The 26,103-nt window shown below is 29.9% G+C and overlaps 1 protein-coding gene across 3 annotated transcripts in view; it reads left to right on the top strand.

Annotated features, from left to right (window-relative positions):
• The window catches only part of LOC132918341 (uncharacterized), a 152,006-nt gene that overhangs the window by 93,663 nt on the left and 32,240 nt on the right, over nucleotides 1-26,103 (top strand). For all 3 annotated transcript variants that reach the window (XM_060979528.1, XM_060979527.1, XM_060979529.1), the window contains exon 3: nucleotides 15,611-15,768. In XM_060979528.1, coding sequence (XP_060835511.1) covers nucleotides 15,611-15,768 — 158 coding nt within the window. The remainder of the gene's footprint in view (nucleotides 1-15,610; nucleotides 15,769-26,103) is intronic.

Genomic DNA, 26,103 nt, shown 5'->3' with positions numbered 1-26,103 from the left:
TCCAAGGAAAAGTGTTGTCAGCATTAACATTATTTATTAATTTCATTATGTATTTTTTTATTTACCATTATTATTATTATTATTAACATCTAATTTCATTATGTATTTTTTTATTTACCATTATTATTATTATTATTAACATCAATAAAAAAGTAGTCATTCTGAATAATTTAAAGTTTATTTTTAAAGAACACAAAAAAATATGATCAATTTTTTTTCAATTTAAAAAAGGGGGGGCGCGAGATTTTTGAAAATATATAAAGGGGGCGTAGAATAGAATAGCTTGGGAACCACTGATATAGTCGAACTACTGGACAGTAAATGAAATTGATACAGACGTTGATGATGAATAATGATCAATAATTACCAGTTTATAAGTACGAGAATGTAAGCGATAATACGAATGACGTGAAGAATTAATACATATATACACTACAAACTAATACATGATTGTCGCTTAATAATAAATTATTGGTAAGGCACTTGTCGGAAAAATTGACTGTTAACAAATTTCACGTTTGAATGATATAAATCGATATGTCATGATAATATTTTCACCGGCGCCGCGGAATTACTGAAACAATTTTATCATGTGTTATAACTTATAATAGCTTACTCTAGTCGTGGTGCTGTCGCTACTCGCCACGGAGATAAGATTTTTCGTGACAAACTTTTAGTTCAAAATTTAAATTCAGAATTTTTTTTAAATAAATTATACATTTTTCTAATACATGCAACAATAAAAAACAATATATTATCATACATATTATGTCGTACCTATATGCATAACCTTCTATTAGATAATATGTATTTTCAAAATTGGGAAATTATTATAAGTCCTTTAAGTAGATATATTTAAATATTAAATTTTCATTTAAGTTTTCATTTTAAAAATATTAAATTTCTGAAATTTAACAAACACTACTTAAGTATATGTGTATAATTTTAACATGACGTAATAATTTGTGCTCATTCCATACAAACCACACTCAATCCGAAACGTCTATTATTATTATTGTTATAATGTTTATACAACCTATTATAACCTTATTATACGATAATAATGATGTATTATATTTAAATATTATTTCCTTTTTTTATATTATAAAATCGTCGGCGGTAGGTCATCACGTATTTCTGTGGCGGCGTCAGTGGCAAATCGCATCAAAAAGCCGACAATTTTTAATATAATGACACCGCATGCTGCAGTTTAGTCGTTTGTATATAAATTAAAATATACACGCGCACGCGTGTTTTTTATTATTATTAGTTTTTAATGATTACGTGTCTTTTTACACGCGTGGAATCCCGCAGTTTCCAGGAACGAGATTATTATTATTATTTCTACTGTATACGTCGGTCGGTTGGACGACGATGACGATGACGACGATAGTAATAATAATAATAATAATAATAATAATAATAATAATAATATTATAACGGGCCAACGACATGTGTTTGAGGAATGTTAACGCCGTCACCACAGCCGGAACATGCGATTATGTATAATATTATTATTTAATATAATATAATATAATAAATAATATACTTGAAGGCGCCTCTGCCTCCCCACCTCAAATACCAACACGTCGTAGGTCTACTTGATCTCCTGAAGCTGGATGCTCCTCGCGAATGCTGTTTTTGGCCGTCGCGCGACATATAACGAGATTAGACTAAAAGGTCACGGCGGCGTCGTCGTGGTCGGCTGTGCGGGTCCGTGGCGGCGAATATTATTATAATATATGTAGAAAATAAAATAAAATAAGAATATACGGAAATCTCACGCGCTTACGATATTATTATTTTTATATATTTTAAAAATAATCTAATAGTAGTTGTAAATTAGTTTAATATGCGCGATGAAGTATAATTTGGTTGACGCCAATAACCCGACAAACCAGACCCGAAAATCATTTCGCCGCTGCCGCTACACAATTCCTAATGAACGCGCGATTATGACGTTTATGATAATAATAATAATATAATATAATAATTCTGTACAATATTATTAAAATAATATACTCGAATTCATTAATAATATTTCGTATTCAGCCGCGGCGGCATAGGCGAAAAGGAAAAAATATTTATATATTATGTGGCTTTCAAGTCACCCGTTTCGATATTGTGTCAATGTGCCACCTCGACAATGTTATTATATCATAGTTATTGCGTTTCATATATAGTTACTTCATTCTTTCTATATTAATCAAACTTAATACCCTTCAAACGTTGCGAGGCCGCCTGATTGCGTTTTAAATAATTTGTTTAGTGTCTCGCGATATATTATAATATACATGTGAATAAAATCCGAGTGACTGCCGTGGCAGTGCATTTAGATAATAACATATATACACGATAGCGCATGCACGATAACGCCTTTATTTCCAAGTTACAGATATCTCTTAACCGAAGCGATTATTATTAAAAAGTAAAAACGCATCGTGACCGGATTCGGGTCCTGTTCGCGCTGCAGGAGTGCAATATAGTGATAGAGGCACGCCGCAGAAGTGGGCGGTGTGGTTATATAGAGGTATAATATGTTGTTAATTATCAATACAGAGTTGAAAACTCGTATTATTATATCAGAAACTATTAAAACATGCACTTAGTATTAAAAATTTGTTTTCGATAAAAGAAAGACGCATAGGTATATATGATATACAGGGGATTCATAATCACACCTAACAAGTCAACTCCGATTTTTTCGTTTTAAAGAGGGCCTGTAGCAATACTGATTTATTTTTTCAAACGAGAATGAACATTTTTCGTGTAAATTGTTAGGTAGATGATTATTCTTATCCTATAATTGAAATACAAGTCATTTTTTAGTTACCTATTTAATTTTTAGTACAAAGAATAAAAGAATTTAAGATTATTTTATGTTAACTGAGTATTAAATTTAATTAATTAATTATTTTTTGTTATATTTAATTAAATTTATTCTTGACCTATACATTTCAAGACATTTTTGGATTTAGAAACTAATCTATCAAATCTTGATTTAAATATATCAACATTTCCAATAAAATTAACATATCTAAATAATTTAAAGTAAAAAAGACTAGTTAAGATTTGAAAAAAAATGTATTCCTAAATCGAATACTTTAAATGACTTATAAAATCCAAGTTAGTTTTTTTTTTAAATATGGTTTTTAATAATATATTGTTCAAAATTCATAACTGTAAGTACAATATGACTATTAAATATAATATTCATAGGTGGTCTTCAGTCAGGTTCCAACAATTTTTTTTTATACTATACGTGGTTATTATATTTGTACAATAGTGCAGCCAAAACTCGGTTATAATTGCTTTGCCAAGTCCACCTAACAAGAGGTCAGCGCGAATTAAAAAATCGGTCGCGGGGGCCATCTGGTGGGTACGCCTTGACCCGTAGTCTCTGGAACGTCGCGACACACAATGCAAAATAAGCGCGCTCCATTGACAACAGGACAACACATGCAAGTATAATAATAATAATGCGTTATGATGGATTGAAGGCGTTTTCCAGGAGAAACATTGTTCTCCAATAAAAATGGGTGAGCAAAAATCAGTTGTAATATCCAACAATATAAATTACTTGCAATATAACCAGGCTTAATTAATGGAAAATGCTTCAACAAAAAACTGGTTAATTTAAATAAAATGTGTACCCTCCCTGAGAAATAAAATGAAAAAGGAGACACCTAGGGAAACTTGGAGAAAACGTATTTACTCACGCGATTAAAATAACCATAATATTACGAGATAAAGTATAACATTATTTTAAAAACATCGTTTAAATTTAAACTTTAGAGGTGGGTAACGCTAAATGTGGAGTGATAAGTTTGGTAATTAATGTAGTATCATATGACGATGAAAATATATGACGCTGTCAAATGGTCAAAATCACAAACAGAAGTCACTTTTGATTATTTTCACATATCCCTGTAGTATTCGGATTCGTGTATTATTATCGCCAATTGTCATGTAATAATTATATAGGTATATACGTGTGTAGCCACATTCACAAATATAATATAATTAGTATAGTGGGTATACGACTAGAAAAAAATTTCACTTTTCGGTTTCAATCAACAGCCGAATGCTATAATACACTCGTTTTAGAACGGAATATATATATATATATATATAACGCGTATATAAATATATTAACAATAATAATATTATCGTGTCGACAAAAGTTCTCAATACTATACTGTACAATGTGTTATGAGAAATCAATTTGGACATTGGGCAAGTCATATTAATTATTATATTATTGCGTAACGTTGCCTACATTATTCCGCAGTGCGTTTTTTTTTCTGGTCATTTCTAATATTATTTTCGCGTATTATTACTATCATTTGATAGCTAGATACCTAGGTAGGTAGGTTGTTATATCGCTGTGCGATTCATTAACAGCGGTATTGACCTCGATCGCCCTCGTTACCGGCTTCCGGCTAATAAAATCGACCCAATAAAATATTATTCTGCGTTTTATATAATATATAACACAACTATACATTATAAAATTGTGATTATTACGATTTATTGTATCATTCGTATTTTGTGTTGGCGTATTTCAGTAGCTATATAGATTAAATGATTTCGTATACTTATGCAGGTCTGTCACTAACCTTGAATTTAAAATATATATTATTGTTTAACATATCACTGTTTAGACAATAGTCAATAATAAACCAACAACCAAATTGAGTTTAGCATATTTTATACATAAAAATTGTTGTTTAAATCTTACCCTCTCTGCCTCTCAAATTATAATTGCCTGTGGTGGTAAACATTTCTTTCGAAATTAATTATTTTATTAATATATATATATTCCCTAAAATTTGGCAGAACAAAAATCCACTATATAGTTATTGTAACTAAGTTGTTTATGGACAATGGAAAAACAAAATATTATCATGCTAAACTGTCGTATGATTCGCTCTATGTGTTAAATAATATTTCGTGTAGACATTAATTTTTAGCTTATAAATAATTGTTTCAGGTATATACGACATACGCTATATTTGTTATATTATGCATGAATATTCGATATAGTTAAGCTTAGGTTTTTTTTAACCCAAAACGTTTTTCGTAAAAACCCACGTTTTTCTATAATTATATTGTAGTATATATATATATACCTGTAGATGAACGGCCTCGATAAATGCAATTTGGGAGTAAAATCATTAAAGTAAGGCTTAAGTGTTTCACACGTGCTAATGATTTTCACGCGTTAATGTGTTCATTCATTTTCGATCTTAACGGTCATTATAAAACATTTTTTTAATATTTTTTAACAGTAATTCATTGTAATAAAACATTAGGAGGTGTACACTTACTGAGCGAAAGGTTTTATCTATTTTTATTGGTAAAAATATTATATTAATAAAAAAATAAACATATTTTGTATGATATTATAATTTGAGAGATCAATGTATAAGATTAGATTCTTATAAATTATAATATATAAGGCGTATATATTATTTTAATGCGTACAATAAATAATAATATTCATATAGGACACAAGACGAGAAATCAAAGGGAAAAATCTCCGAGTATAACAATGCAACGCAAGTATTTCGTCATAATATCTCATACAATATATAATTATTATTATAAGAGACCTAGCTATGCGATAGTATATTTTATAGTAAATATGATTTCACGACCGGCCGTGTATATAGGTATAGAATGATAGCTAAATGATAGCTTAATTTAAAACAAACTCAGCTATTACAATATCTATATGATACGCGTGTATAATATACATATATAAATGTACAGAAACATTGACCATACGTTTATTATTATACGATCGTTATCATTATTTTCACTAGGTTTTCCGATTCGGTCGGATAGATAGTGACGCTCGTTTGTGTGGGAGACAAACCTCCCTCCCATCCTCATACATTCCTCGAAGATCGTCATAGAGTTGTTCTATATATTATATAGGCTTGTTATATATATTTATATAAAATACGCCAATAATGAGAACATATTAGAAATCGGAATTGTGTCGGAATGTTTTTCCTTTTCGCATTATCATTCCTAATAGCTGGTAAAACGGTATGAATTTGACAAAATAAATAAACCGCAAAACCGTTTGTGTCTCGCAATGGTATATATTATATATATATATATACCCTTCACCGGAACGTCACACATTATTGCTATTATCATTTTTTTTCTCTGCGCACGCGTTTCGATACGAAAACGTCACGTAGGTCGTTTTATATACTGTAAAGTGTATATATTATATACACACACAAATAGTACGTATAAATTGTGTATACAACATCAACAACAACAATAATAATAATAATAATATTGTTGTTTACGATACAATATGATATATAAGTAAATAAGTATTGTGTATACTATGTATATATATATTATATTTATTGTTATAAGCGCGAAACGACCGTATCGTTTTCCGACGTTATAATATATTATTATATTCGTACACATAAATATATATATATATAAGAAATAGGTATAGGTGTGTTTATAATAATTGGCAGTCATGTTGATTCCACTTTACAAGTTATATGTAACTATGTTTGTTTATTTTACTATGAATATTTTATATATTAAAAATTACTAGACTTAATATTTTGTTATAAATACTGCAGTGTGCAGACGTATATAGAATATAGAATATAGATCTATATTAAATGCTTAATAATAAGTAATTTTATCGTATATAATTTATGGTTGTCATAGAAATAATAATATAGTGATAAAAGCCAAAAGAATACAAAATTAAATAAACAATATAATAATAATATAATATAAAATAATTAATGTCCAGGCAGACGGGAGACTTTAACGAATGGCGCTCATACAGAAGTGACTTAAATCACAACAGTAGCAGTATATTATTGCTGTGTGGAGAATGCGTATACAGCAGCGTGTGCAGTCACCATGATTTTCAATAACTTTCTTAAAAATTTTATTTTTTGAAATATTTTGATTTGTTTAAAATTATTGATACTGTGGTATCTGTATAATATTATACCAAAATATAATAGAAATACTTGATAGTTTTATTGGTTATCAATTCTATTATGTATGATTTTTTTTTTTATTAAAGTCTAATTATTTACATCAATAATTTCTATTAATTGTTGAAATAGTCTCAAAGTATGAGCAAGATGTGGTTATAAACTTATAAATATATATACATATATATAATTTATACCTAGTATATACAACCATATATAGGAGTATGATTGGTACACCCTGTATGTTATATATAGTATTATAATATGAAATCGCCGCCGTGAAATCGTTATTACCACGTATCTATATGTATAACAACAATGATAATAATATGATATTCACGTTCGCGCGTAAGTATACATATTATATACGATGCGCGCGCAGATACGCGCACCCAGTGAAAGTATTGGAGTATAATATATAATATGATAATAACAGTAATAAGTAGTAGTAATAGTAGCTATATAGTAAACTGAGATTTAACGCGGGCAAAAGTGCAAGACAGCCGGTGCATATATAAATATATATATATATCCGAATGCGCGCGCAGACCAACACACGCAAACATTGAACGTACATGATACATTGTAAATATACGAGTTGGCAAATAGTAATAATAATGATAATCGGGGGAGAAACGTTTGGCTCGAGGGTTACAGTAAGTAAAAGCGATATTCTCGCTCGCGCGACCGACTGAATCCATCATCGTGCGGTACGTTATTAAATTACTACGACGTTTTATATATTATTAGTATACATATATACTATATAGGTATATATTATATTATATCGCGTCGATTTTTTTTTTAATGGACTCCCCGGGGGGAGATCTATCTATTGGCGCGCGTATAAATCAAGTAGGTATATGACCGTGGTTTTTAATTTTTTGTCAGACGATCGACTCTTCGCAAACGATTCCGTACATCATATAATATATTACATAACATAATAATAATATTATTTTTCTGAGTTTTCAACGCGTTTTATTATTTATTAGCAAAACCTGACGACTCGTATATGTGTGATGACACCCAAACGGTCATCATTGCAAGTTGCGATATTGGTATACTATAGTCGTGAAATAGCGGAATATAGGACACGCGTCTCTGCATAAAATATAATATTATTTACTTATAATATAGGTATGGGATATGTATAGTCATCAGTTCACACAACATTTTAATAGTTTAAAAAATCCAAATTTTTAACACTATAGCTTCATATTGTATAGTGTATCTATACGTATATGCATCTAGGAATTATTATTATATACTCGTTAATATATTTTCAGTACATATTATTGATAGATTACTCCATACAATATCGATGTTTTTCTGTACCCGAGTTTGCTGTGGTTTACAACTAGGTATTTCAATTTCTGCGTTACATAGACTATTAATATAATATAATATCATATACGCTGAACGTTTTTTTTGTTATTGTCACTGAGATTTTTGGGTGATGGCATACTTTAAACTGCCGCCAAAATATGTATAATATTATAATACGATCATTAAATAGAGCAGAATGAACAAATGCCGCCGTTCCGTGGTGAAAACCGATTATTTATTATTATTATTATTATTTTATTTTTTTTTTTATGCCAAAACGGTTCGCGACGTGGACAGAATAATGCGTTCTAAATACATATTATGGTCTTATGGATAGTATGTGGACGGATCTATGCAATTGCCAATTTGTGTTTACGATTGTATTTTACACATATATTTATATACATATGTATATGAACATTGTATATACCTACTCGCTGCACATAATATTACAGTACATAATAATATAAAATATTAATATGAATATCGACTACAGACTACGGTCACCATTTTACCAAACATATTCGGTGTTCTATAATATTGTTTATCGTGAAAACTGAATCACGTATACATCGATCAGAGGCCGAGTTTCCTCTATAAACCTACTACGATTTCTCAAGTCTATACGTCACGGCGGCGCTTTCAGATACTATTGTCTGCGATGATATTGAGTGTATCGCAATCATCTCTTCAATAATTGTTCACGCTATGTATATTATGTATTAAATATTTCGATTATTAAACGTTTGCGGTCATCCCAAATCGCTATACAATGTTGTTATTATTATTATTACGTCACTCGCACATGACGTGTATCGATAGGTTTCGCCATCAGTACACATAATATGTATATATATGCGTGTGTAAATATCTTTACATAAAATAATATATGCCAATATACATACCTGCGAGCGGTTTATACATCGCGCGGCCGAATACAACTTTCATTTCGGTCTTCATCCGATTGGAGATAAAAACTGTCGTTTTCTTTAATATAGGTTGGTATAATGATAATATTATGATCCGAGTATATATATAGTGAGTACCTACAGATTGAAAAGTATTAAACGTGTGTAAGTTAGTATATGATAAATTAACTTGAATTAGTTATAACTTATAAATTAAAACAACGTTTTAAACATAGTTAACAAACAATAGTATATTTAACCCTAGAAGTTTGAAGTTAATATAATAGGTAGAAAAATATTATTTTATTCTGTTCAAAATAAGTTTATTATTATTATTTTTTGATTACCACCTATGTCACGCGGTATAGTGATTAACTACTTTAAATTCTATTCTTAAATAATAACTAAATATTTTGTTAATGATGCATCTCATACCGTGAAACATCCTGTGTACCTTACAGTAGTCACCCTTGTTGCTATAACGACCGTTTTATTGTTGCAGTACACCAAAATGCATGTGGTTATAACGCATCATCATTATATCTTAGCTGATACACTTATTATATTATAATATAACCCCAGCCAGCTTACCCTGTAATTTAATAACACATATTATAATATTATTAAATATACATTTAGTAAGTTATGATCTGTCGCTCCGACACGTTGTGAAATATATATGTAGCCTAAGTAGGTAAACGCTGTATACGTAAGCGTGATACGCGCGATTAACTAATAATATGTATATTGTATATTATTATTATTATACCTGAAAAATGCTTTTTGATAGATCGCGTGTGTATCATCATTTCGGATCTGTATCCTTCAACTTTGTCCAAAGAACGTCGTCGTGACGATAATAATATAATATAATATGTAATATTTTCTTGTTGATCAGATTTATATTCTCACGCACGACAGTATGCATAATATATATATATTATATAGTCTATATATAATATTTATACCAGTACCTACAGGTAGTACTTACATCAATTACCTTTGTGTATATAATATTGTGTAATATTAGAATTTTAGTATATATATTATCTTCAATTTAAACAATTTAACACTCATACTAATAAGAGTTATTATTAGAGATTTTTTTCGAATATTGCTATTGTAATTATTTTATATGCCAATCGATGTAATTTATATTCATATATTTTTTATAATGATAAAACGCAATCCGGCTAGTAAAATTATCTCTTTTAATCCCGATCTGAAGGACAGTGACATCCAATAATTGCAGATAATTAGACATAGGTACCTGTTTAAATAAAAATTAACATATTATTTGCCATCGTTTTCGTAATATTCCTTGTGGGGTTATTGGGATAGTCATAATATTATCATGATTATTTATAATAATTTTGTTGGCTCGTTGCTATTACCTGTGTATGAAAATGATAATATTTAAACACATCTTATTCATAATATACGTAACTATAATATTATATTATATACAGCCACAGCCCACAGGTAATATAATACGTCATAATATACAACTATCGATCATCTCCTTTACCTGTAATATCATACGATGTTAATGGTGTGTATTCGATCTGAAAGGTTTAGTTAGTTTTGTTTTGGAGAATATTATGATAGTATTTTTAATTTTGTATGATTGTATATTTATACAGTATATATGTATATTGTATATATATATACACATACATATCACATATCATATTAATATTTTTACGCACGACAATTTATTATAAATTATTATTTAATAAGCGATCGTACCTCGGGGTCAATCCTATCATTTTGCTGTATAAAATAGGTGCATATGGGCAGTATAATACGCTATCGGCTTTTTCGGATTTTCTAACGGTTTTTGTTTTCTCCAAAAAATTCACTTATAACCGGTGTGAAAAATCAATTTCGGCACGTTAACATTTAAAATAATGATATTAATTTATTTAGAATATTATAGGAGAAACCCGACAACTATAATAATCATAATAATGTGTACTATCCCCGTTCGTACATAAATCAAGTTATCTTGGCGGTGAGCTTTGGCGTTTACGCACAATCGACAACGGAATTTTACATTTCGTTTTACGCGGGAAGGCTATGGATAGTATATATAGGTGCGATATGCGCATTCTCTGGCTATAAACAGCTATTAACGGGATTCTCTGCTCAAACGATGATGATAATATTGTATAATATTATGTCGCATAATGAGATTGAAGTAGGAATTCCTAATTTACACCGATAGGTTATTAATTGGACATGCGGGCGCATGTGTGAGGTGTGGCCTATGCCTAAAACATTTTAAAAAGATTGCACACGAACGCCACCGACAAGAATAATACTTAATAATAATAACATGTATTATTCGACCAGTGGACACCTGACGAATGGAAAACAAATTCGATTGTCGCTGTCGCGTTGCCTCAAGTCCAATGACCGCCGTAGATTAACATACAAACACATTTTCTAATAGGATTTTCACTCGTAAGTCATACGCATACGTGAGCGCCGTGCTGTAGTGCGTTACGGGTTTTTTATCGGCGCACATCGATGGTCGGCGATTGGCATATTATTATATCCATAATATCACGGTTGTTTTTATATTTTAACGGTGCACCACGATAGTAGCACATATTATAATATACATATTAATATATTATTATTATTATTTTTATTTTATGCGAAAACGGTAGTATATGAAACGGTAGGCGACAGCGATATGAAATATTAAGTACCTCGGCTTTCTGTCGTGTTCGTGTCAACGACATCAACCTTTGTGGAGATCGTTAAAAGACCGGAAGTTTAATGTTGAAAATTAGTGGACATGTTTACGACCTTAAAAACTCTAAAAAATGCATGTTAATATGCTCCTATAAAACAATCATACACGAACGTATACCATTTGTTAAAAATCGTATAATAGGTACATTCAAATTTTACTATACTTTTTAATAAATTATTAATAGAACATGTTTCATAATAGCGAATTCCATAACATCTACTTAGGGAAGTATGTCAGAAATAGCATAATTTGTACGGTACGCTTGTGTAATGTGTACGAGCCTCTGCAGCTATGCACTTTATTTAAATCCAAAATTTAGAACGGAAGCTTACCGTAGACGAAAACACGCTAAAGACCTGCAACCAGGAGACACTAACTAATGATTATTTAGAATCGAAGAGGCGGTAGATACATGAAAAATATTTTTAGATGTCACGGAAATTACATTAATCGTCTATAATTTGGGGATGATTTGCATTTTAAAAAGGTTGAGAACCACCGGTCTATGTGACTAGGCGGAAATCGGGTCGTGCTGCAGTCGGCCCGGATTTTAAATATCACGAACTCGACAATAATAAATTTGTATTACGCATGCGCGTATTGTATATCGTATAGGCCGCGGGGGCGGCGACCCAGAGCGGTGCCTTTTATTATTATACATTACATTAAATACGTTATTGCGATGGCAGTACAACGAAGACATAATATAATTGTAGTATGATCGTGAATTAGCTGTGGTTTATACGATCGGACTTATATAGGAACACGGTGCGTGTAATCGTCGTCTATATTATGCGGCACACGCGTAACACGCCTGCAAATGCACCCACGACTACGATCTGCCGCGGCCGATTTCATTTTTTTTACCTATTATAAAATTATATTGCGTATTATTTACCTTCGAGTTTTTTCTTTCGCGCCATTTCATCGAATAAAAAAAAACGTTATCCGTTATAAAATCCAACGGCTCAGAGTATAGGCCTATACATATATTATATATATATAACCTACTGCAGTCGCGGCGTCAGCGTAGGCGTATTTTAATGAAATATATTTCGCTTCTACGAGACAACGACTAAAACATAATTTAATAAATTTTATCGTAAAACGAATCCCGTTATACGTACACCGTCTGCGTATATATTATCATATAAATAAATAATAATAATAATAATAATAACTAATAACATATAATATTATGCTAGATATGTTGTATTATTCGTATAGGAGCAATATATCAAAATATGCGTCTGTATATTATATCATATGGTATGTGATTTAATTTTTTTTACTACAACAATTTCGCTATTTGGGATCCCTTCTGGCTTCTCGCGCTCATCGAAGTTTTCTATAAGTATTCAAAATGGTTTCTTTTTTTTTTTTTTGTAATTTAGTTCATTTATGAATAATAAAATAATAAAATTATATTAACGCGGCTTTATTAATTATTTGTACACGTCTTTATTGTTACATAATTTTCTGTGTTTATCTGTTTAGATTTTTTATTTTCTTGTAATTTGTTATCAGAACATTAACAAAGGTGCAGAGAAACAAAATGTCTCGGTTATTCAAATATCTATATAAAATTGTCTGTAGAGTGCAAAGTATAATCCGGATGATAACATTTGTATTCGAGACTCAGAATTCGTTCGGACTATCGAAGTTCTATATAATACGATATTAACGAAGGAAAAAATCAAATCCGCCCATTATTCTTACGCGTTGTGTGTAAAGTGTACACGCCGACCGCACACGGATCTTGATTTCGATAATTCGTTTTGCACGGCGCGTTGGATCGTCGTAATAATTCGATTATTATCGCATATACCTACAATAATAATAATAATAATAATAATAATAATAATATGAATCGCGCGATCACTATACCATAGGTATACACGATAAATATTAATAAGAATCTTCGGGTATTATAATATTAACCATATTTTATGTACAAACATAATATTATAAAGCGTACGTATTATTATTATATCGTCGTATTAATAATACTAATACCGACAATACCGTGAAACGAAAATTGTCTTCACGGCCGGGCGTTTTGCTCTCGCTTAAAAATGCTAATTTTAATCTCACGCCGCAAATTGTATAACATTATATACACATACATACAAGCACACACATGACGTGACGGGAGCAGAGTGCGAAAAATTATAAAAAAAAAAACGAAATCCACAATATAATAATAATAATAATAACAACCCATCGGCCAAATTGTAGTGCATTAATATCACATTATTATGCTATAGTAATAATAATAATTTAAATCAGATCGGCGATCGGCGGGGCAAGGTCGTCGGCGGCTGCGGTACCACGCCCGAACGGATCTCGCGAAACAGACCCCCGGGGGTTAGCCCGCCTGCCTCGACTGTATTTATATAATATTAATATATATATATATTATATTACTTGTGCGGTTTCGCTTTTTCTCTCTTGCTATCTTTCTCTTGCACACTCCTTCTCGCACGGTTCCCGATGTAGTCGCGACCGTCAAGGTCGTCGAGGAAAAATCGTGTTTTTTTTCGTTGTACATTTTATGTAACACGCGCGCGCGGATTTGATTTAGGGCGTTGCCGCCGCCAAGTTAATATTATTGCACTTACGGAGTTGTTACGGCATGTGTGCGGAAATCTCCGGCCGCATAGTACACATTACGATTTATATTATAATAATATATTATACGATACTATAACCATCGTATACCATATGTATTATTACATATTGTTATTATCGCGATCGATTGTTTGTACGTGATATTATTTAGCTCCCGTTGGACGGCACGCGCGTGTACGATTAAATACGATTTTTTTTCCGTGGGTGTTATAAGATAATAAAGCGCAATGGGTATTTTTGTGCTGGCTACCCGGTGGGTAGAGATGGCAAAGTTAAGAACCTTTAGTTAGTTATAAGTTAATGTTTAAATAGTGAGCTATAACAATATAACATTTAACCGGGTTAAAAAGAAGTAGTGATTTTTAATTGCTTTAATTATTACGTAGCAGGTTATGCATTATGCTGTGCAACTTTCATTTCTTTTTAAAAATATTTCGTTAAAATTTTACATTATACTATTACTTATATACTTGAAAACTATCTGAATAGTAGCAGGCATATTAACCCAAATTGTTGCAATATGGATACTTTAAAATTTCACACTTACCGACTGTTAAAAAGCATAAAAATATATTTATGTTGACAACCTTTGTGTATTATACGAACTATCGGGTGCGTTGGCGGTAGTATACACTATACATATAATACATATTATATACTCCATGACTTTAATGTTATGCGCGTTTAGTGACGGCCGAGTGGTTTTGCGCGTTTAAAACCACATGTACGACATAATATATATTTATATACGTATAATCCAATAGTATTAATAGTATTATAATATTATACGCGTCTTAAAACGATATCCAATTTTTAATTTGTTAGGCGCAACTAAACTGTCCGTGCGTTTGTACTTATACAGTATATTGCTATTTGTGGTATATAGTATTCTCCCGTATTGTAGGTGAATACATTTTTATTATCGTGGTAGTATATTATGTTTTGACTGTTTATTTATTTTTGGTTTTATTTTTTATTCTCAGGATCACATTCAGGAAGTGTTAGATAAATGGACGCAAATCGACGACGAGATTTGGGCCAAAGTGATAGTGCTCGAAAGAAACCGTCGAGTGGCCAAAGCTTACGCCCGGGCACCGATACTCACGGTGAACGGGTCCGACGAAGGATTCGATGGATACAGGTAATAATAATTTTTTGAATTGTGCACTTAACACGAATTATTATAAGTTATTGATAGTTTAGGCATTATAATGTTTCGATATCGTATAAATATATATATATATATATATTCTATATATAAACACAGCTAAAATAAAATATTCAAACGAGATTGTGAAAAGTTTCATAGTGACAAGAGTTTTACACCATACATATACATTTATCGACCTAATCACGCGAGAACTATACACCTAGAAGATTACCCCAGAAAATTACAGACATAATACGTTCTACTATTGAGACATGAAACTTTCACATAAGATTGATAACAAAAAAAAATTGTTTCGTGTGAAAATCCGGTGGCATAATAGTACATAATAATATAATATGTAATATTATGGTCCGTTTGTTCTGCTGCAGTAGCGTTTTTATTCCCTCAAAAATCTAATATTTCTATAGACGATTAATTATGTAATTCATGTGACAGCCAATAATAGTACAGACGTGGGACCACTGCTATAGTAAACCAAACATTTTTATTATTAAATTTTTATTTTTCTATATATTTGGTTTTTAATTAAACAATATATACCAAGCAGCCAATTAATCTAAATATTTGAAGGATTTAGAGTGAAAGAGGGGTGCTCTTGTGATTATTTTTTAATATAAGTTCCACAAAATTCCCACTTTTCATTATTTTTGCCTTTACACATTGTCTACTTTCTATAAGTTCCACACACCCACGGTTGTATACTGCAATAATAATTATTATAATTTGTTAAGATTTAATATTATAAAATAAAGTTTACTTAATAATCCATCGCAATACTATACTTGTTTCACTGATTTATTCGTATTAAGTGATTAATGCTTGTTATTATGTTTTTTTCTGATATAAAACATTTATTTTCATTTATTATTGAAATAATTAGCATTTGATTATAAGTATCGCGAGTGCGCGACAGTATAATAATAATGTGTTACCATTTACCATTAAATTAATACGATAAACCAAAGCAGTGACCTTACGAAATAGAATTAACGCGAACAGTGTAGCGTACTACAATGTTATTAAGTGTTGGGTACTTGAGTACTACCTACTACTTAGGTATATTGTTTAAAGTGTGCGTTTCCGGAAAAATATACACGCGAATTAAAATTAAGAATAAATTTATGTACGTGCTATGTAATGCGCAACGCTTTTCGCCGGTATACCTAATAATGGTCATGGTATAGATACAAATCAATTTCGATAGCAAATATTACTTTATATATATATGTATGTATTTTGTATGTGTAATATCATAATAATTACATTATTATTGTGTCTCGTAAAAGGTTCATCATTAATCGATTGAACCTACGCGACATTACGATAATAATTACAGCATATTATAGTGTATTATATTATGTATATTTAGAATTATACTACTAATGTGTTTTGATTCATCATTTTTCGGAGACACCTACGTCACGTATTATGATAATAATAATAATGATATTAAATTTACAGTAACTTATATAGTATATTAATTTGTTCAATTCTGACTGCTGGAGGAAGGAGATAGATTGAAATAATTATACATAAATGTAGGTTTCTAATAATATTATTCATCTATAACTTTGTTTCCATGTAAATTCAATCTTAGCGATAAGGAACACGCAAGTTAATACATACAATTATATTTTACACACACACGCGTATTAAAAAGCCTACATTGCTATTTTTTCCGCGCATAATATTATTATATTATAAGCCCGCGAGGTTTCGGCTTGGGTGTATTATAAACTGTGTTGTATGTATAAACTATATAGGTATAGTACTTATATATACACATACATATATGTATTATAATATGGAAATGATCAAAACGTGTGTTATTTTCATCCGACGAGAATTGTTCTAATAATGAATATAGCACTTTTTATCCCAAAACTCAATTATAATAGTATAATAATTACACCAAATTTTTATTTAAACAAAAATTAATTTTTCAAATGAAAAACACTTTTATTGTATACAAGTTTTAGGCGATGTAACGAAAATTAAAATATATATAATTACATAAAATCCGAATCCAATAATATTTGGAGAAATACCTTATAATATACCTAGCCGAATATATTATCGATACAAAGTTGGGCGCCCAATTATTGCAGTCGAATTAGCATTTGTATATTGTATATACCTATCTACATATATATATTATGTATATGTATTTTCTAAGAAACGTTTCTGGTTTTGGAATTCTCTTCCCGCAAGTCAGTGAACTCTCTCGGCCATATGTACACAATTTGTTTTTCCTCCTCCTCCACCGCCACCACCACCCCGCCATCACCATCGCCGCCACCACTACCTCCACATCGCCCTTCTCGTGTTCTTCTGTTTCCTTATACGCTTGCTACACACATACACACATGCGCGAATGCGCGCTTTCCAATTCAACTCAATTATTATTACCGCGCCGATAACGAAACCACAGTCGTTGTTTGAATCGCGACAATTTATACCAGGACTCTTTTCTACACGTATAAGACACACGCGTATGTAAGTACGCGTATATACGTAGATGGCGTGAACCGGGTACACACACGCGCGCATATAGTATTATGTATGTGTGCGTAAACCGTAAATCTCTTTATAATCTATAAGCTCACAATAGAGTGCAGGCCAATAGCTGAATATTTATTGTCGTCTGTGGCGGCGGTGTCGGCGACGAACGTGTTCGCGCGGGAGGCGCGCGACCTATGAGAACTTTTTGAGATGCGAAAAATAGATTTTGAAACCAGTCGCGCGCTATAATATGTATATTATATATTAATATAAGTATAATAATATGTACACCTATATTATCTAAAGACTGCGAGAGATTTATAGCGTCGGCTGTGTGATGTAATAATTTCAAAACAAAACAATATAATATATAATATAAAAATAATGCACATTATTGTTGTAGCCATAATATGTGTAATTTTATACGAGTATATGTATACAAATTAATGTACGTTTAAATAAGTGGGGCTTATAGACTTTTTAACTTCTGTGCCAATTGGTACTAATACATTTTACACACATATTCCTTGAGATCCCTATATATAGGGTACCATAATAGGGTGATTCACACATAAAATAATTATTAGTCTTGGCTCACGAAAATTGAATATTTCCGTGTTTTTACTCAGGGTTTCTATTGGTCACAGAATCAAAAGATACGTGTATATATGATTTACATATGAAAATACTTATTCGAAGTCATGTATATATATGTATAGAAATGAATGTATTTTTTTATAAATTTTAATCAGAATTTCAAATTATTGTTAGAGATAACAAAACAGTAGCGAATAGTTTGAATCTTATATACAAAATACTATATCCAATAGATACACTACAAGAGGTACACAGACCCCGAATTTCCCGTGAGCTAATATGGGTACTTTAAATTCAAGATACAGTTCGCGACGTATTTATTTTTATTCATTTTTTTCGGAGACAAAGTGGGGTTATAGATCTATTAATCTAGAATATATATTTTTATAACCCATATTATTTTATAATAATAACATATTATATTCTTATCATAATGTGTGTAAAGCCACTGCCGCGGCCGTTTATACGAGATAAATATGTAATATAATATAGTATCTTATTTCCTATAGTAGACATTCTAATATGTTGAGTCGTAATCGTCGTCACGCTGAATACGCTTTATGGTATTGTGGGGCGTACTTGAATCGAAAATCATTTGCTTGAGTCCTTAAAAACGTATAAAAATTCTTAGGCGCCCGTTCCGACTGCATAATAGTTGAATGCCAAGGACGCTAAACGCGCCCATAGCTGCTAGCGTTTAAGTCTCCGCGGCGACTTTAATCGTAATATAATAATAATAGATACTATTATCATTGTTACATTGTCGTCATCGGAACATTTTGTTAGAATATTTTATTCGTGTAATATATACGTATAAGGTAATTTATCAGACATGCTCAACTTCATTTTTTCAATTATTAAGATTGCATTTTTTAAAGATTATATATATTATATCCTAGCTATTATTAGTACATAAAGTTTAATTTAAACTATACCTAACATAATACTATACCTATATTTAAGAAACTACTTGTTTTGATTTAAATGCTTCAAAATTTAAAAAAATTATTTGTTTGATAATTCATATGAAATTTATATATTCTCCCAAAAAAAAAGAAGGTTACCACAGTAAAATATAGATTTTAAGTACACAATACATACCTACTAGAAAATTACAAAAATCAGAATTTTACTAAAATATTCATTATTAAAGAATACAAGTAGCATGTAGGATGAACTAAAACCTACAGTATGCAATTGTATAGAATGTAAACAAGAATCACTTTTTATTTTTTAAACGATATTTTTCGCAGTTATTTATAAAATATTAATAATTATTACTATTTTAAATTTCGATGAAAAAATAGGTATTTTTGTACAACCTGCGGATTTTAAAATAAATTATATTTTGGCGAATTTCTAAAATTATCATTTAGATTTTATCCTAATGGGACTATATTAATGATTACGATTTAATCGGTTAATACGTATCGAGAGTTATAAATAAAAACGATTTAACTAATTCATCGCTTAATATTTATCTCTCTATAACAACATTTTTAACCTGTTATTTTCGGTTCACTGGACAATGGCGATAGGTCAAACGAATAGGTACGAATAATATATAAGATTACCTAATGCACGCTTATATTATAATGCCACGTATAAACATTATATATAGTTCTATGGTCATAACAATGAATTGCTGTCGCGGTACTATAATATTTTTAAATAGTTTTTCACGGGATGGTATATATTCCGCAGTTAAAGCTCAATGTCATAATATTATATACGCATAGTCTTGATTTGTTAAACGTGGGTTATAATATTAATATGTAGGTACCTGCGTTGGGGGTGCCCACGATTGGATGACGGATATTATAAAGTACAAGACATACAGGTATAATCGTAATACATCTACAAATTATTATCCAAACCTCCGCAAAAATTTTATTTTTTTATTTTGTTTTTCGATCAAAACACGCCAGACCACTGTTACTTTGTGCAACAGTTGTTATATTTTATTCTTCCCGTCTGGCATTAGAAATAAACATTTTATTAATCTGCAAACTAAATGCATTCGCGTTTATATTATGACATATGATTTATAATACACCCAATTATTATACAATATAATATATAATGTACCCAGTACCCACCCACAGATATTACTTTTGTGCGGCTGCAGGGACATCGAGAATAATAATAATTTCAAATCAAGTGTTTCACTTATCGTTAAGATTTTGACATTGTTTGTAAATAATAAATTGCGAATTTTTTGATTATATATTATAGTACGGAACACGATTATATTATATTTTACATATAAATCGTCATTTTTCGTTTTTTGTTTCTTATTCACTTCGAATACATAGACAGGTCAACCGACTAAATCGTCGTTGTATCGTTGGGTGGTATAATATAATAGGTAGATACCACATTTTTTTCCGCAGTTCTTTGCGATTTCTTAATTAGAACGAGAATTCGTGTACGCAATTGTTATTATATATTATTTTAGTCTGGGCACGACTGCACGACACTTGAACATAAATTTGCCGGCGCGCCGTTACACAATAATATCGGATTGTTGCACTTACGTGCGGTGCAGATGTTAAAATGTCAGTTTGTTATATATACCTATTCAAAAGGGTGTTATGATATTATGCTATTATTATTATATATTACTCTGTGTCTAAAAACACAGAAAATCGATTCTCTATTGGAATAATTATTATTATTATGTCTCTAACAATACGCTCATATAGGTACACGAATAAAATATTACCAATCATCTCATCTTGTATAATATATTAATATATAACGGCGGATGTTGCAATGTAATGTAATATATTATATTCAAAAATATTGTTATGAACTATTAACAGTATGTATAACAACCGTGTCTCTTGTATTAACTACCGTTTTATGATATCCGTTATGATATTATTATTATTATTATCCAAAAGTATAAACATAAATTATAGCATAGCAATGGTTTCATAATTATTATAATGTATGTATATGGTTATTGGATTGATGTATACATACATGTTATTGTATAATTATGCTAAAGTCAATTGCCTAGCCACCGTGTTTATGCCCATCAGTAACTAATGGCAGGTACTAATAGTTAGGGACGACGATTAGATGACAAGGCGATTAATAGTAAATATTGATTTTTTTGATAAGTTTTTTTTTATGCGTTTATACAAATATTATTTATTTTTTTCGATTATTCGTAGTCATTACTAAACAAAGTTATTTAAAGAAGATTTATTTTTATAATTTCATATCGTTATTATAATTTTTGATTTTTTTACTTTTTTCAATGGCAGCGTACATAATTATTTAAAATTTATTTGAACTAACTGAATTAGACCAAGATTTTGCGTGGTATTCGTGTGCCATTAGGTACATTCCGCTCATCAAAACTTTTTAATTTCAATTTTATGTAGGTAGATATCAAAACATGAAATATGAAATACAAAATATGTACGTCATAGTCATTCAAAAAGTAAAAATTAAAAAAATGTTAACGATAAAAAATAATAGTATAATTTTTATAATTTGTTAATATATTTTAGTTTTTGAGAAAATGGAGAAGTGTTTACCTTTAAAATAATCACCTTGTTGTATTATATTATAGAGTCATAATATTACTGTAGTTCATATTATTATGAGATTATTTTTTGGTTTATACGAACTCAACAAAATTTATGTACTGAAATTAAATACTTCTTAAAGTTCTTAATAAATATTTTTAATATGGGTAATTTAAGTTAATATTTTAAAATTCAAATTTTACTAATGATTACCATTTTGTATTCAAATAGTTTAGCATGTACGATTATACGTTGAGATACGCTATATTAATATAATATGTATAATTTATTATAAATATATTTTTTTAAATAAACGTATTGTTTATTATACTTATATAATATATTATAAGGTATAAATAATAAATCTATTGTTTCGTACGCGACCACATAATATCGTTTTAAATTAGTGTTAATGTCTCCTCTGAGCACCATGTGCAGGTTACCAGCTGTGTTCGTATGCATCGTATGCTTGTGTGTAGATTCCGTCTTGCAAAATAATATAATAATAATGCAATTCATATTATTATTGTGGATTACGAGAGCGAAATGTGACAACAAAAACCATTTAACTATCTATATACTATTTGGATTTTTTTATTATTATGTGTTTATTTTTATGAAAAATAACAGAACGACTACGGTTGTCGTACACGATATAGGTATGTTATGATTTCGTGATTTATGTAACAAAAAGTACATTATATTATTATTATTATTGTATTCTCGGTTGACATTTCCTCGGTGTTATTTTCGGTCAAAACGACGGGCGAATTATCGAAGCATAAACTACACCATTCGGATTGCGCGTGTGGTTTCGACATGCAAGTTGAACGCTATTTACTACATATAATATTTATATATTATATATGACGATCGGTGATCAGTGAACACACAATTCACGCGTCTGTCATTATTGTTATTATTATTATTTTTTTTTTAAGAGTTTGTCGTTGGTTTATTGAGATTGTTTAGTTCATTGGTCTTGCATGAGACATGCACAATAATATGAACAATAATAATAAATGTATTATGTAAATATATAATTTATATAACGATGGTTAAGCGCATTATAAATGTGTTAAAAACAATTTTAATTCCACGTGTTTCTTTAATAAGAAGTGTAAACTGTTTCTTCTAAATTATTTAATGGATAATTTTTCTGAAAATTTGTTTGTATCAAAATCAAAATTTGAACAATTAGTTGTTGTATCTATTATTTCCATCTTATTATAATCTGCTGTACAAATTGGATTTTTCCGATGATAAAATGAAATTATATTTTGTAAAAGCAAATCACAATTTTATTTTGAGGTCATTATTTTTTTTGATAAGCTATTATAATATGTTTTTATGTATCAACATCTACGCAGATAATATAATGTATTATATTTTTAAAACCCGAGCACGAAACCGGTTTGGCTAAAAAAACAAAAATTCTCGTCTCGAACTGTCGAATTACACTTTAATTAAATATTTTGAACTTAATAATAATAGATATAGCAGTCGATACAATAATAATAATAATGATATTATGTATAAAAATGTTTTCAATTCGTGGACAAATGAAATAAATTTGTTTTCGTGTTTCTCGAATATAACAACTTAAACATAGTCATTAAATTGGCGACGGTAAAACGCATATTATATTATACGATCGATATCAACGAAAATAATCATAAATCAATGAATAATGTTACAACGCAGAAGTGGATTTTAATGTTTTTAAATTCAAATAAATTTAATCTTGTAAAAAATGCTTTTAGGTAAATTATTATTTAATTTGTTTCAATTATTTCCAATCATATAAAATATTGAATATTGCTATTGAATTCAAACTAAAAATGCAATAAGGAATAGCGATTTTACAAATATTTACTATTTTACTAAATTGCAATAATATATAAAGTTATATATTAACATAATATTATATATTATGTTGTTATATAATAGGAATCAATCATTAATATCAATAATTTCAACATAAATATTTAATATTTCAAAGAAATTAAAGAAAAATACAAATTATGTAATGAAAAAATAATGAAATTTAATCATTGCTCATCATTTGATGACCCTAGTAGCTAGTATAACTTAATATAAATCATAATCAAATTTTTTTAACTTTTAACCAAAATAATATAAATTGATTTAGTTATCTCGTTTCTAAGTACTATATTAGGTGTATAAACGTATATATATATACAAAAATGTATAATATTATTTCATGATAAAATCATAGATCGTGCGCGGCGGAGTCGAATGATGGCGAGGGGGAGAGAGAAGTTAGAAAAAAGACCCAATGTCACCTTCTTTCGAATCCGGTCAGTCCGGTCGGATCGGGTCCGGTCAGGTCCGCGATAATAATTTAATAATAATATTATCATATTATTATTATTCGCATCATCGTGATGAAATCGAACGCGAAACGAGCTTGCGGCGTCTCCGTGTATAATATTATACACCTTGCGCGTGTGTTTTAATATAATATATTATATTATAATAATATTATCGCAATGTCAAACATATGCTACACAGCAGTGGACGGTTAAGATGTAAAAACAGATATTGGTACCTATCTGCCGAGTGTCCACGGAAAATGGCATTGAGGCTTGAGGCGCAACAGTGCTCGGAGGCAGACGCTTTATCTTGCATATTTATGATATAATATAAATGATTTTCACATTTTTCTGTGCAAACGTGTAAGACATAAATACACGCGTTGTATATACTTTCAGAAGGTATATAATCCGACACATTGTATACTACGCACGGGACTTGTGAGTGTTGGATTATTGGAATTCATATAAATAATATACAATTATTTGATTTGTGTATGCTGAAAAATGTAATAATTTGTCTGTTTTTTTAAAATAATTAGTATATTAATTTATCTTCCGCATAATGTAATAGCATATACACATTAATAATTATTTTTTTTTTAAACTTACAACTTTTAATCATTTAAAATCGTATTGTGAATATTATAAGTAACAAACTTACAGATATTAAATATCAAGATGTAAAGAGGAGCGGATTCAGCCGATTCTCGAGTTGTGTAGGCTAAGCCTCCAGTGGGCCAGTGGGACTACGGCATGGTCTGACAGGACGTTAGTGAGTTAAGTGAAAAGAGGCGGAGTCTTCTACTACATAAAACAAATATTTCGTAAATAAATATCAAAAAACATATTTTTTTCTTTATTGAGATTTTATAATTTATATAATTTTCGGTTCTTGTTTATACATATATAGGTCAGAGTGAGGGTTATTATACATCACTGTTCGGTGGTTGAGACATTATATATACATTATTTTTGTAGATAAGTACTTGAATTTCTGTATATGTATAATATTTAATTCATGTGGATGATGTCCGAGAAAATTATCTAAAATTAGATACTGTACAACGGTGACCACGACCCGAGGGTTGTCATTAAAAACTCCTTATTGGGGTTTTTGACAAACGATGATGCGTTGCGTAATCGAGGGCGGTAAATCGTCCAATGATGCGATGACAGTTGTACACAGAATAATTCTCATGAGAAAATAGTACACACTATCAATATTTTTATTTGTATACTAAGTTTATAAACTAAACTTCAAATGTTTGTATACCTACCTTTTTATAATGGTGGATTTTCCAAAGTCTAATTATATTTTAAACATT

Source organism: Rhopalosiphum padi, chromosome 1 (genome assembly GCF_020882245.1).
Source record: "Rhopalosiphum padi isolate XX-2018 chromosome 1, ASM2088224v1, whole genome shotgun sequence".
NCBI classification, from domain to species: Eukaryota; Metazoa; Arthropoda; class Insecta; order Hemiptera; family Aphididae; genus Rhopalosiphum; species Rhopalosiphum padi.
This window is presented reverse-complemented; position numbering and strand designations above follow the sequence as displayed.